This window comes from Chlorocebus sabaeus, chromosome 21 (assembly GCF_047675955.1).
Source record: "Chlorocebus sabaeus isolate Y175 chromosome 21, mChlSab1.0.hap1, whole genome shotgun sequence".
In the NCBI taxonomy this organism is placed as follows: domain Eukaryota; kingdom Metazoa; phylum Chordata; class Mammalia; order Primates; family Cercopithecidae; genus Chlorocebus; species Chlorocebus sabaeus.
In genome coordinates, this window is record NC_132924.1 from 72148890 (window position 1) to 72164155 (window position 15266).

Below are 15266 nucleotides of genomic sequence, written 5' to 3' on the forward strand. Positions count from 1 at the left end.
ACTGTGGGCTGGTGGAACATACTTTGAACTTGGTATTATTATTGCCAATGTATAGATGAGAAAAGTAAAACAGAAATGAGCTAGTTTTCCCAAAATAATAGACTTAGTGAGTGAGGAAACTGAAATTCAACTCAGAACGGTGACACCAATTGAGTACTCTCTTCCCAATGTCAAACTGATTCCTGTACATCATGAATCACCTTCCGGCTCCCTTTTTGTATCTAACAACCAACTCATCTCTATGCTTTGGTTTGCTTTTTAGATACACTGTTCCTCAGAGAGTGTATCTACTCTCAGAATTCCATATAATCATCCATGAAAATAAGTGAACATCTCTACCTGAAGATTTGCTCTTTGGAATGGCAAAATTAAATTCCTTATCTAATTCTACATTCTTGTGGAAAATTTCTGCTTTGATTTGAATGTAATTTAACCTATCCATACCTAAGTACTTTCTCTATCAAATATATCTCCTTTTCAGATCTCCCAAAAGTTGTAAGGGCATATTCATTTCTCCTATACTTAGCTTTCAATGTTAAGGGGAATTTACCCCAATCTTCCCTCTACCCCTAGCCAAAACCTATATAAAATCATTCCAAGTTCTTTGTTTTAGGTGTTTCTCACATCAGTTTTTCTTTTCCATTTTAGCATATCAGGTGTTCATCAATATAATATCTCAACTACTAGAATAGTGTCTTTTAGTCTTTTCAGCTTATATACTTAAAAAATTACTCTGCATACTCAAATTATTTTCCTTAAAAAATGCCTTATTTTATTATTGTGTTCTCCTGATTAATTTTAGTAGATTCTACTTGTAAAAAAATAAATATTGAATATAGTAATATTAACTCTAAAGCAGGCATTCTAATCATTTTTTTCTTCCCTGCATAAGAAATTGCTCTGACTTTGCTTGCTGAAGATTGATGTCTTGCCCCAAATTATAATAATAGGTAACCCATGTAACCAGCATCACTATAGCTCAGGGACTCTTTTTAAAACTTTATGTATATTAAACTTGACAACAGTTAAAACTTCGCAAAAACCCCATAATGTAGATAATATTATCATCCTGATTTTACAGATGAGGGCACTGGAGTTCAGAGAGATAAAGGCACTTGCCAAGTACATCTAGAAATGAAATGGTAGAGCCAGAATCCAGACTCCAGTGGTTGAGCCCCAGAGGCCATGAACTCAGTTATATTTTACTATGTTAGTCTGTGTATGTCACTCCACAATTATTTATTAAGAGCTACTTGTTGAATGTGTGTTCCAGCAGCCCAAGCAATATCTTACCCCTGGTGTTTTACAGAAGACTTACACAACCATGAATCTAGCCCTGAGATGAAAGCAAGCTTTACAAAACACCTGGATTTTAGACAGAACCAAGGCAGTCTGTGTCCTCTCCAACCTTAGAGTGATACTTGCTTTGATTCTGTAGTCTCTCCCATGTTCTCAGCTCTTGGATTTTTTTCTATTAGCCCTAACCTCTAGTCTGGTATGGGCTGATTTTTTCCTGAAGGATTTCCCTCTCCCCTTACCTGCTCTCCTCATGAAGGAAGCTGTTTCAGTTTCTGGGCTGTGGTACCACCTGCCAACCGTGTCACCTCTCTGTCCGTGATTCCTAGGGAGGCTCAGTAACTGGGAAGTCAGCAGGCTGCACCATGCTCAGCACCCAAGCCCCGTTTCCACAGATCCTTCATCCAGGCCCTTGTTGTTAATGACCTGCCTTTTGTCCTTGTATACTGTCATGATCTTACATTTTAAGATTCTTCTCAAATATTTTTCTAACCTCGATTGTTTTTTCCAACATAAAAAAATCCTGTATTTTACTATTGTTGTATGAACAGTAAATTTGAGGCTATAAGATTATATCTTAATAATTTTACGGATTTAGCTCCCAAAATTTTAAAATAGTAGGAAAACATATTTTATCTAAATTCATATTTTTCTTAAAAATCATGATCCAAACTTAATAACAATAATGACAATTTATTGAATACTATCTCTTGTCACTCATTTCACATATTTATATGTGTCAATTAAATTGATTTCCATGGGAACTCTTGACAGAAGGTACTATGATTGTTTTTATAAATGAGGAAATTAAAGCACAGAGAGGTTAAGTAACTTGTTCAGTATCACAGGAAGTTTGGCAAAGAACCTGGTTTCATTATCACTCTTGTTCTTCCAGGAATTTTCAGATTATTGGCTAAAACTACTTGCAGGATATTATGGCAGACATTCTGAACAAATGTGCCCAGAAAATAGGTTAAATTTGTGACTTCTGTATGTTCTCATATGGGCTATGGCCCAAGTACTCATGAAATATAGTCCATGACTTTCTATAAGAATTTGTGTCATTTTAATTTCAGTTTAAGTCAAACTGCAGCTCTATCAAAATTTTTAGAAATGTGTTTGTAATTCAACGCCTAAAAATCTAGAAACAGTTCATCATGGAAGCAGTAATCTCAGAAAGCAGTCTCTTAGAGTTTGTCATTCTTCAGATTATAATCAAAAGAACAAAGAAATCCTGAACCATTTGAATAGAAAGGTCTAAAGTTCCGCTCCTTCAGAGGAGCGTTTTGACTGGAGAATGTATCATGAATGTCACGATACATTCATTACCTTCAAAGGCACTTAGACAATGTGAAAGAAGCTAAATGAGTGTGAGTCACTAACCATTGAGGATACTGAAAATATGAACATTTAGATACCTGAAAATTCATGTATTTTCCTTAGATATATGCATAGTTATTCTGCTAAAAATAACATTGCCTTTTGAAAGTACGTCTACTTTCAAGTAATTTATAGAAAAAGATAGTTGGACTAATTAGAATTATGTTGGGATGTAAGGCAAATATTTGTAGTAGGAAATAGCAATCCTAAAATGATGAATAAATAGAGTCCAAGAATAAAACGTTAATAGAGCATAAGAAGACAATCACACTGCTATTGGTTTTGTTTTCTGTTCAATCTCACTGTATTTTTTTTTTTTGGTTGTTTAACTTAACTTGTTTTAAGTTGATGATGTCCAGTAATAAAACAGAGTTGAGATTATTGCAAACGTGACTGATTTTGTAATCACATATTATTACCATAAACTTTAACATTGCACTTACTGATTTATGTTTTACTTCAGCATAAATATAATGAATTAAAATACCCATTAGCATAACTTTTTTTTGGGAGGGGGCAGGGTCTCTCGCTCTCTTGCCAGAGCTGATGTGCAGCAGCACGATCATAGCTCACTGTAACCTTGAATTCCTGAGCTCAAGAGATCCTCCCACCTCAGTCTCCAAAGTATCTGGGACTACAGGCACACACCACCATGCCCAGTTAATTTTTCAAAAACATTTTTGTAGAGACAAGGTCTCACTATGTTGCTCAGGCTGGCCTTGAACCCCTGGCTTCAGGTGACCATTGTACCTTTGCCTCCCAAAGTGCTGAGATTACAGGGAACTAGCCCATAACTCTATTTTAAAATTAATTTCTTACTGTAGAAGGTAATGTACCTTGACATTTTTTGGTAAATATTTGCATAATAGTTTTTATTAAAATAATAGAATTATAGAACCAGGATGTTCTATCTATACTTGTGCTGTTCACTCTTTCAGAACTTCGAGAAACCAAGACCTCTGAATACTTCAGCCTTTCCCACCACCCTTTAGACTACAGGATTTTATTAATGGATGAAGATCAGGACCGGATATATGTGGGAAGCAAAGATCACATTCTTTCCCTGAATATTAACAATATAAGTCAAGAACCTTTGAGTGTAAGTTTATCCTTTTCATGAGGACAGTGTCCACTTTTTGAGTGTCTCTTTTTTAAAAAGCATTAAGTAAAAAATAATATGCATTTTATTAGAGCAATAGAAAATACTGGTCCCATGTTGCTATGAAAGTTAGTACTTTTTCACGGACTGAAAAGATACTAAGTTCAGTTCTCCTGGTCTAGTTCCATAGTTTTTAACAATTCAAAACCCGGAGCTAATTGAGAAAATACCACCTGTGTGTAAATATGTAAAGAAAGAAAAAAGGGAGTATAGAGTAGTGCATGAAAGAAACGGTCAGAGAAAAGGAAGATCTACTTTGTTATCTCCATGTAACCCATGAAGGGTCTGAAAGGAAAACAGCTATTAAATACACTGTTACTTGATCCAGTGTGGCCTATATTTATCATTCCATTTCACAAGGAAATGAAATTGAGCTTCACTGGAGTAAAGAAATACAAGTAGATTAATTATAAATTTATTACAACAAGGAGACTTCCACATTTGCGGAAGTGTTAACATAGGCAATGGACTGACAACTAAATTAATGATTATTGCCAGACTGGACCCAAGGCTGCAACTATTTAGAATACTAGCACAGTATTTCAGAGAGAGAGAGAGAATCTCTTGGATTTCATCCAAGTTATTTTAGCTATTGAAGTACCTAGGGGCCCATCTTATGTAAACCTAGCCTGGCTGTGTGATTTACCAAAAATAATATTAACTGAGAAAGATATGTAAATGTAAATTTACTGTCATATAAGCAGTTAGGAAAAGTGTAGTATGTCAGAAGGAGTGAAAAATTATATCGTTCACATTTATGTTAATAATTGTTTTAATATACAATCAGTATATGAACATATGTTATTGAAAAGCATTTGTGAAAGGAAACACTGATAGAAGAAATAAAAAGTAATTGTAATTGTTAAACTAATAGAATATTAATGAATTCATAAAAAGAGAGAATTTTAAAGTTTTAGTATAGGATCACCTTAAATAAATCTGTTAACAAAAAGTAAATGAAGAGTACTGGGCTGTCATATGTCCAAGTGAGATTATGCAACCTTTATTTTTCTTTCTGAGCAGGTTTTCTGGCCAGCATCTACAATCAAAGTTGAAGAATGCAAAATGGCTGGCAAAGATCCCACCGTAAGTGTTTAAAAAAAAAAAAAAAAACACTAACTTAAATATTTGGTTTTCGAATCCATGTACTTTGAGGGAAGCCAAAAATGAGACAAAGGATGGTGGTGTTTTAAATTTTTGGCTGGACACAGGCTAAACAACTAAACATTGAGGAGACTGGAACTCTCGGGCTCTCTGTCACTTCAGAATTCCTAACTGGGTAAAAATTGCTTGCCTTGCTTTCATTATTTCATTCAGATACATTTCATGATGGATTTCAGTAATAACCTCTGTTCCTAGTGGATCCAACCTGCAGAGTTCTCAGCAGGCTCCTGAAACGATGATAATGCAAGTGTCTGGAGCAGCTCCCAGATACCCTGTGGGCTTTTCCAAACAAAGATTCTCGGCAAAAGGGTAGTGGTTAGCCAGCAGATTCCATAAATATAAATCACTGGTGATAAATGGTACCTCTGTTAATTAAAAATAGCCACAGAAACAGCAATAGAGACAGATATAAGTATCAATAAATATTCAGTATGCAACGCTTGTGCAAATTGTATTCCTCTAGGTGAGATTCAAAATAAAGAATCAAGGAAGAAATCTATATTAATTTCTACAAATGACTGCTGAAAGTAGTACATTGTTATTCTTGAATATTCTAAAACAATACGTGGAGCAGATCTTTAATGTGTACACGTCATTTAATGTTTATAAGGGAGCATATATGTCATCTCACCATTTTGCCTCAAATAATGAAAATGTAATAGAACCAAGCATCAAAATCACCCTCTCTTTCAAAAATAGTTTGGTCAAGAGGTTTCTTTCTTCATTCATTCCTTCCATTATTTGCTCAATAAATACTGATTCAGCACCTGTTATATATCTAGCACAGAGCTAGTTGCTAAAGACATAGTTGATGCAAAGACAGAAATAGTTCTAACTCCAGTCAACTTTATTATCTTGTTAGAAAAGTCAGCCATAATCAAATGAGCATGGAAATACAAAGTAATTTAGAAATAAGCTAGAAATATGGTAATCGGGTGGACAGACTAGTCAATATATACACATACATTCAGGTCTCAGGTCATAACAAGTAATAGATCACCTTAGGGTTAAAAAAATGTTGACTAATCATTTATTTTGTGGTAGGGTCAAGAGACACTGTTTTCAGGAGTGAAGACTATACCCTGAGTCTTGGAAGTAGAGATGGATCAGACAAGACCAAACATGGGAAAAATGCTAATCCTGTGGAAAGTGGAAATATGGGATTAAGGAAATGAAGCATTTATTTTCATTGACTCCTAACAGCCCCAGGTGTAAAGTTGCAAAAATTTTTGGCTGAAGTCAGGGCCATGGAAGACTCTGGAGGGTAGGATATCTGGCCTTAACTAAAGGGTTCTTGGAGTGATTTATCCAATAAGAAAAATTTAAAAGTGGGCAGGAGAAATTTGCAGGGGCATATCTGCTATCCAAAGGACCTGTTAGACCACAATCTTGGGGGGAAAATCCAGAAAAATGTAGAAAAAACACTTAAATACATTACGACGACGTTCCAGGAAACCAATGGTAGAATGAAGCATAATGTTGCAGAGAATGATGTTTTGTCCCCTGAGGCTTTTATTTTAATAATTGTGAATGAATTAAACTATTTTCTTTTATCTCTAATGGGATTTTTTCCCATTAATGTGTGTCTGATCATGCCTTGCCTTTTGCCACAATAATATCCCGTGGCTATAGTTCCTGAATTTCATTGTCCTTTGTTCAAAACGATTTGCAATTCCCATTCATATGAACTGCCACAGGCAGAATGTGCAGAATTTAGGTACCTTTGTACCTTCTATTTCCAAAAATTGCTGTTGAGTTTCTGAAGATTCTTAGACGAGTCATTTGGTTTCTGCTTCCTTTGTCAAAATAGAAACCCTGAGGTTTTTGTTTTGCTTTTTGACAATTAAAAGTTATTAGATAAAAATCTTCAATACATGCTGACATTTTCCTATAGTTTTGTCATGCTGTAATTTGTTGATATTTTTAAATTCTACTATATGGCCAGTTGTTATACACAAGGGAAATATTTAATGGAGTGCTCTTTCCTAGGTATTTTTAGGGCTCGGCCGGACAGGTTTTGTTTGTCCATACAACATTGTTGAGTCCTGGGAAACACAAATCAAAAAATACATGTTTGGTCTATGCAAGAAAATAATGTCTGACAAATCCATCTCATTTCATACATGTGAAGTACTTACAGAAGTGTCCTTTACTTAGGCTCTGGGGAAAAAAAGGCCTGTGGTAGAAAAATAATGTGAAATAGATCTTTGGAAGTTCTACAGAACAACCTATCCTTCTTTCATTTCTCAATGAAACCACATACTTAAGAACTTCTTAAAACATGGAATAAATATTATCTAATAACCTAATACTTTTAAAACACAGGAATTGATTATTTTAATTTGCACAAATTATTTAGTTGTTGTGAAGAAGCTGGAGGTGAGTTAGATGGAGTCCTTACATTTAAGTCTTCACAATGTACTGGAGATGATGAGATGTATATACAATAATATTCAAAAAAAATACCCAACATTTAATGGAACAGGCCAGGTCCTGTTTTAAGTGCTTTATTTTAATTCTCATAACAATGCTGCAAGGTGGACATTATTGTTACCACCTGTATTTCTAAGATAAAATATCTGCATTACTAAGAAAGCGAGACACTTAAGCTGTCCTGCTGTGAAGTGGGACTGTCTTTGTCTAAGTCACATGCAACTCTGGATTCTGTACCCTTAGCCACTAAAACATGCTATTCTACCAGAGAGAAAATGATAAATGGTAAGGGATACACACAAAGCATATCTGGAATATTTAGGAAAGGTTTGATAGATTTTGTGGTAATCATATTAGAACTTGTTAACCTTTTATTTCAATGATATTGAAATTCGAACAAGTTGTACCCTCTGTCTCTTCCAGTGTTTGGTGTGTGCTACATGCTGTTGATTCTCTTCTCTTTCAATAATCTTCCCGTGTTTTCAGCCTGGGAAACATCTACTCACCCCTTCAGGTCACAGTGCATACAAGCATGGGAAATCGTTGCAACTGATTGTCAGGGCTTGAGGGGTAGGACACGGTAGATGCTGAGTTTATTAATGCTTTTAGATTAATTATGTTTGTAGCACATTTATTATGCATATATTTTAGAGGTATATTTTCATTAAGCTAAAACTTTCTGCTTTTAGCTCTGTTAATCATCTAAGCAGAACATAAAGTGGTAGCAATTAATACCCATACTGCTATAACAACTGAAAGCAAAAATAAAACAAGAGTTAAGCATCCCTTAATCCCTCAGATTTTTTGGTTGTATCAAATTTTAATTGACATTATAACAAGATAACAATTATAAGAAGAAAATTTAATGTAATTTAACATTTGATCTTAGGTAATAATATAGCATAATTCTGTAATAAACTAACGTTTTTAAAGAAAATAAATTTTCATGGTGGGAATATAGCTAATTTTCTGCCTCAGCTAAAAAGAATATAACCTACTTCCCATTTCTCTTCCTGCCACTACATACTCACATTCCTACATGCTCCATTTATTTCTAAATGCTAATATTTTATTCATACTCTAAATAAATTGAGGTTAAACAATAGCACATGCTGTCAAACATATCCATGAGATAGGGCTTAATGAATGTACTATGTAAATACTATAGGAGACAGTTGAAAAATTAAGTAGGATTATATATATTTAGATATATATACATTACATGCACATGGTGTCAAACTTGATTTATTAGTTGTAGAATATCAGTTTCCCTATTTCTGTGACCATACAATCCTAAGCTCCTAAAAAATACATTTTCTTTATCAAAATACCTTGATTAATTTCCCTAGACCAAGAAGGTACAGACCAAGAAGAAGAAAGTATGAAGTATATTTATGTCATTGCAGATTATAGACCATGATGAGTCAATATTTTTAAAGGCCTGTTCACCTGTGCTCCAGGATATATTTTTAAAACATATATTTTTATATTATAAAAGTAATATATTTTCAATACAACAATCTTTGAAGACCTAGAAAAGTACATAGAAAGCAACAGAAAATAAACCATCTCTTACTAGCTCTTCGACCTTGGAGACTAAAACTTTCTGTGCATCTTGGTTTTCTTATCTGTGAAATGTGCTAATCTGTAGCACTTAACCTTATTGGGTTGTTAAGAGGATTGATGAGTTAATATTTGCAGAGAGCTTAGAGCAGTGCATAGTACATAGTTAATGCTGTATCACTGTTAAAGAAAGTAAATTGCACTACTGAAACATAATCACTCTTAACAATTCAGGGTATATTCTTCCAGGATTTTGTTATATAGACATAAATGTATATAAAAAATAGATTTTTATTATATGCTGTATAATGTTAGCAGCCTTATATTTCATTAACATTGTGCCAGGAAATCATTTCAAAAGAGAATTAAACAATGAAAAGAGAGCATCCATGGTATTTATTTCCACTGAAGTCTCTAAGGCTTCATTCATACTCCAAACGTTTTGTGGATTTTTCCTGTGGTCAGGACCTGCACTAAGCTGTATGCAGGACAGATGCCCTGACCATTTCACCGGGTTTATAGACAATATCAATTTTAAAATGCAAATAAAACAAATCTAATATTGGACAGTTGGATGTGTTTATTAGGTTCCAGATACTGTTTCTACTGCTTTATTAATATATTGTCCGCAACAAGTATTACCATTGCCATTTTACAAATGCAAAGATTGAAGCATCCAGAGGCCAAGTAACTGTCTTCAGTTCTGAAAGCTAGTAAAAGATGAAGCCAAAGTTTAAACCGAGGTCATCTGGCTCTGAGATCTGCATATTTAAATCTACTCGGTCTTCTCTGCAATACTCTCTATTGCCTATCTGAAGACTATGGCAGGATGGCAGACCAACTGTAATTATACCTCTCTTGATTTCATCACACAGTTATCCTGTAACCCTTCTAGGCACTAGTCTGCAAGTAAATCTTGCACTCTCGTGTCTCTGTTTTCTGTTCATGCTATTTTTTTGTTGAAATGTTCTTTCCTTATTATGCTTTTGCCTGTGAAAATCTCTAAATTATTCTGCAAGACTCAGCTCAAATGTCACCTCTACTCAAATCTTTACCCCAGATCAGCATTATTTAATGTCTTTCTTTCCTTCTACAATACATTTTTAAAAATACAGTCCTATTGCAGTATCTACCACAGTCTGATACATTATGCTCTCCTTTCTCTAAAAGCATGTGTTGGTTGAGTCTATTCATTCCAGTGTTGCTAGTACCATATACAGTGCCTTGCATAGAATGACTTCAGCACATATTTACAGGATGGAATTGACACTATTGCAGCAGTCTAGGTCAGAAACGAAGGCAGCACAATGGAAATGGAAAGGACCGAGATAATCATTTTCAATAATTAACTCATCTGAATTGTTTTTCCTTTTGTAGTCTTGTGTGTGGGGAGGGGTAGGGAGCACACTGAGCAACAGATAGTGTGGGAATCTGTTCATTGCTAGTCAGATTCCTATAGAAAAGCTGCACAGTGGAGAGTGGCTGTGGTTCAAGTCCCAGTTTAGTTACTTATTAAAACTAGAACTCTTTATTTAACCTCTCTGGGACTTAATTTCCTCATCACTAAAATGGAGTATTAATAAATTGGTGCATTGTTATGAGAATTAAACAATCTACATGAAAGGATTAAGAGCTCTGTGAATATTAATAAATGTTATAAAAACTAAAAAGTTATATCAGTATTAACTTATAAAACTGTGCATCCTGGCTAACATGATGAAACCCCGTCTCTAGTAAAAACACAAAAAATTAGCCGGGTGTGGTGGCACATGCCTGTAGTCGCAGCTACTCAGGATGTACAGGAGAATCGCTTGAACTCAGGAAGCGGAGGTTGCAGTGAGCCGAGATTGTGCCACTGCCCTCCAGCCTGGGTGGCAGACAGACATTCAGTCCCCCACCCCCACCCCCGCAGGAAACAACTGTGGACTTCTCATCCAATGACAAATTATAAAGCAGCTAAAAGTACAGGATTCAACGTTAGAGATGTTTGTGTTTGTAAATCTGCTTTAGTTACTACCTATATGATCTCAGACAGGTTATTTTTGTAAAAAGCTCTAAAGTTTATTTTTCCAAAAGGAACCGAGTTATGGTAAAAACCTGAATGAATATGGTAAAAACCTTACAGTGCCTAAGTAGCATACAGTAAGTGTTAAATAAATGTCAGCTCTAAAGGTAAAAATCAAACTTTCTGGAGATAAAAATAAAAGGTAAAACATACAATATGATTATTTCATAGTCTAGGATATAATAAACTCTAAATAAATATTAGTCATAATAAGCAGATAGATACATGAAATGAGTATAGTGCATTTGAAATATAAAAGAGTTGTTATTGACTTCTTTCATTTTACCAATACCAGTAATTCATTAAAGTACATTGACATCCATAAGACCCAAGATGAGAGAGACATAACCTGTTATTAAAGGAATTGGATTGAATTATTTATATCTTATGGGGAAATATTGAAATATTGTATACAGAATCCCAGAATGACTAAACTTGAATGTGAAAAAATATGCATGTGTCTCATTCCTCATAGATTCCCTTTACATAGACACATTATAAACACACCATATTTCATCTGTGCTTTTTCTTCGAAAACATGTTATCTGTAGTTACGTAATCAATTTCCAGATACCTCTATAAACAGGTGTCAAGAAATGACACTGTGTATTTAACAAAAGTCCTTAATGTCTTAAAAATAAAGTATATGGTCTAGTCTGTAAGGATTAATTTCTTTGACTAGAGAATTAATGATTGATTATTTAATAATAAAAATGTATCATAGAAACACCTGTATAAAATTACTGCATAAGAAAAGAAGTATATATTTGCTGGCAAGTAATAATGAACATAAAAGGAAAAATGATGGAAAATGTAAAATAATATTGATTTTAATTTTAACTTCTATTTTAGCAACATTTATTTTGTTTTAGTTTTTCAATAATTTAAGTAATAGATATGCTTTATTAAAAAATAGGAGAGGCTGGGCGTGGTGGCTCACACCTGTAATCCCAGCACTTCGGGAGGCAAGGCGAGTGGACCATGAGGTCAGGAGATCAAGACCATCCTGGCTAACACTGTGAGACCCCATCTCTACTAAAAACACACACACACACACAAATTAGCCGGGCATGGTGGCACATGCCTGTAATCCTAGCTACTCGGGAGGCTGAGGCAGGAGAATCACTTGAACCCGGGAGGCAGAGGTTGCAGTGAGCTGAGATCGCGCCACTGCCCTCCAGCCTGAGCAACAGAACAAGACTCTGTCTCAGAAAAAAAAAAAAAAAAAAAAAAGGAGCATACATGGTACCTAGCAGGGGGAAAAGCAAAATATATTTTCTGAACACCCAGGGAAAAGTTACTGTTAACTTTTGATACGTTTCTTTATAGTTTTTAATAAAAATACTGTCTCTAATATACAATCATTTTATTATGTTCTTTGAGAGAAAAATGACTTCGTGAAGTCATTCAGTCTCAGGCTTGATTGAATTATAGTCAGCAAAGGATAGTGAAGCTAGTAACTGTGGAACATTCAGTGGTTAATTTAGTCACAGAGATGTGTATCTAGTGCTGACTATGTTTCTGTGCTCCTGCAAGGTCACAGTCAATTGAGAATTACAATAATTATTTTATTTCATTGGGTGAATAAATGACAGCCTTGCTTTTACTTGAACTGGGAGCAAGTAAGAAAGGAGTTTCTATGAGAGAAGAAGGGAATATTTTAGGGGATCCAGGGCAAAGAGAATGATTATGTCATTCCTCATAGAAGGCAGTCATTATGCTGGCATTTTGTTGGAGATTAGTTTTATTTAGTTTTATTTGCCAGTTCTTAAGGTGAATAGTGTTTGCCATTGTGTACTAATGGTAATATGGAACTTGTATAGGCACAGGTGCATTCAGAACACGTTTATATAATGTGTGTGTGTTTAATGTTTTAAGGAAAACTTGAGAAAAAATAACTTCTAGGTGTTAATTTGTAAACTTTCTCAGGTAAATAATATGTTTATAAAGTTTCAGGACATAAAAATTTAGACAGTGTTGTAATATGAGAATAATGAAATAGAGCATTTTACTTACTATCTGCCGTGCACTATATTTCTCTTGAAATAAATCAGTGGAATAAACCATGTTGTTATTTTAATATTTCTGGAAATAACATCTTTTAACAATAAAAAAATGGAGCAGAAAGGAAAATGTATAGCAAAGTATTGCCAAACAATATTTGCATTGACATGTATAAATTTGAGAGCATTTTCAAATGAAGTATTAGAATTAGTCCAGATTAAAACAGAAATAGAAAAAGCAGGGCACGTATGACAACTTTGTTCAGTTGCATTCTACAAGCGTAGAGATTTTTGTGTTTTTCTCAGTAAGGATGCCCAGAGAATTTGACTATACCCTGTCAAATAGTAGGTAATCAGTAAATATTTGTTGAGTGACTGTTCCTGTAATAATGTTTTGACTATTCCTGAACCACTGTTTTCCTTCAGTTGCACCAAATCTTAGTATTTGATTTGGTACTTCTACAAGTTAGATAAGTATTCTCGTATTCTCAAATTACCTTGAAGAGGTGCAAATATATTAATAGTTCCCCAAAGATATGGCCTAATACAAACTTGTCCAACCTGTGACCTACGGGCCTCATGTAACCCAGGACAGCTTTGAATGTGGCCCAACAGAAATTCATAAACTTTCTTAAAACTTGAGGGGTTTTTTTTGCGATTTTTTTTTTTTTTTTTTTTTTTTTTTTTTTAAGCTCATCAGCTATTGCTAGGGTTAGTGTATTTTATGCGTGGCCCAAGACAATTCTTCTTCCAGTATGGCCTAGGGAAGCCAAAAGATTGGACACCCCTGGACTAATAACATCAAAAATTTATGTCACCTCATTGTTACCTATCATACACGATCTCAGGTTAACATAGCTAACTGAAATAACAGTGAAAGTCATTGAGTTACTAACTGCTTATTTACTGATTCTTTTAGCATGGCTGTGGGAACTTTGTCCGTGTAATTCAGACTTTCAATCGTACACATTTATATGTCTGTGGGAGTGGTGCTTTCAGTCCCGTCTGTACTTACTTGAACAGAGGGAGGAGATCAGAGGTAAGCGTAACTATTTAACATTCTTAGTTTTGATATTAGTGTCAAGGATTTTTGAAACTGTGTTTTAGAGTAAAGACTTGGAAATATCAATATTCGTAAAATATTTTCATGCCCTTTAAACATAAAGTATATTACATATTTTCCTGTCTGCCAAGTTATTTGAAGTATCACCTTTTGCCTTCAGCTAAAAATGTGTATATATTTTTGTGTGTATTATAAATATGTAAATATATATATACTTTTAGTTGGACACAACTACATATATATAGTTTTAGTGTATATGCATATATTTTTAGTATATCTATATTTGTAAAGCTGTAAAAGATAAAAGAAAAATGTTATAGTTTCAAGATAACTTGAATGTAATACAGTGATAATATTTGCTCCAAATTATAGAAATATTGTAGCATAAACTTAACCTTCTCAAATCTAGTATAATTTCTTGTCTTTCAAATTCAATAAAACTTTATAAATTTATATCTGTAAAATGTATAAAGCAGGATGCCAAGTATCTGCTGAAAAGAACTTGATGTAATTAACAAATCATACTTTTATCTTAGACCAACATCATCCTACATTAGGCTATTCCAGCCTTATTCTTACATTAGTTAGAGTGATATGGGGTATTATGATATGATGTTTGCTGAACACTAGTCAAATATATACCTAATGTATAGTCGAATATGAGGCTGGTTGAACTTCACCTGTGCTACTTAAGCCTTTGTTATCCCAGTCCACAGCTGTTGACTAAGGAAAGTACATTACACCGAGAGAGTTTCTACTCATTCTTTTAGTCAAACATCTTGTTTTACTTAATATAATTATTTTAAAAACTGAATTTTTTTTTTTTTTTGAGATGGAGTCTTGCTCAGTTGCCCAGGCTGGAGTGCAATGGCGTGATCTCGGCTCACTGCAAGCTCCACCTCCTGGGTTCACGCCATTCTCCTGCCTCAGCCTCCCAAGTAGCTGGGACTATAGGCATCTGCCACCATACCCAGCTAATTTTTTGTATTTTTAGTAGAGACGGGGTTTCACTGTGTTAACCAGGATGGTCTTGATCTCCTGACCTTATGATCCACCCGCCCCAGCTTCCCAAAATGCTGGGATTACAGGCATGAGCCACCATGCCTGGCCAAAAACTGAATTTTCAAACTTGGTTTGGCT

General features: G+C 34.5%; 1 protein-coding gene across 2 annotated transcripts in view; it reads left to right on the forward strand.

Moving 5' to 3' along the window:
• Positions 1-15266, forward strand: part of SEMA3C (semaphorin 3C) — a 179182-nt gene that overhangs the window by 88294 nt on the left and 75622 nt on the right. For both annotated transcript variants that reach the window (XM_007982361.3, XM_038004544.2), the window contains exons 3-5: positions 3615-3775; positions 4859-4921; positions 13983-14102. In XM_007982361.3, coding sequence (XP_007980552.1) covers positions 3615-3775; positions 4859-4921; positions 13983-14102 — 344 coding nt within the window. The remainder of the gene's footprint in view (positions 1-3614; positions 3776-4858; positions 4922-13982; positions 14103-15266) is intronic.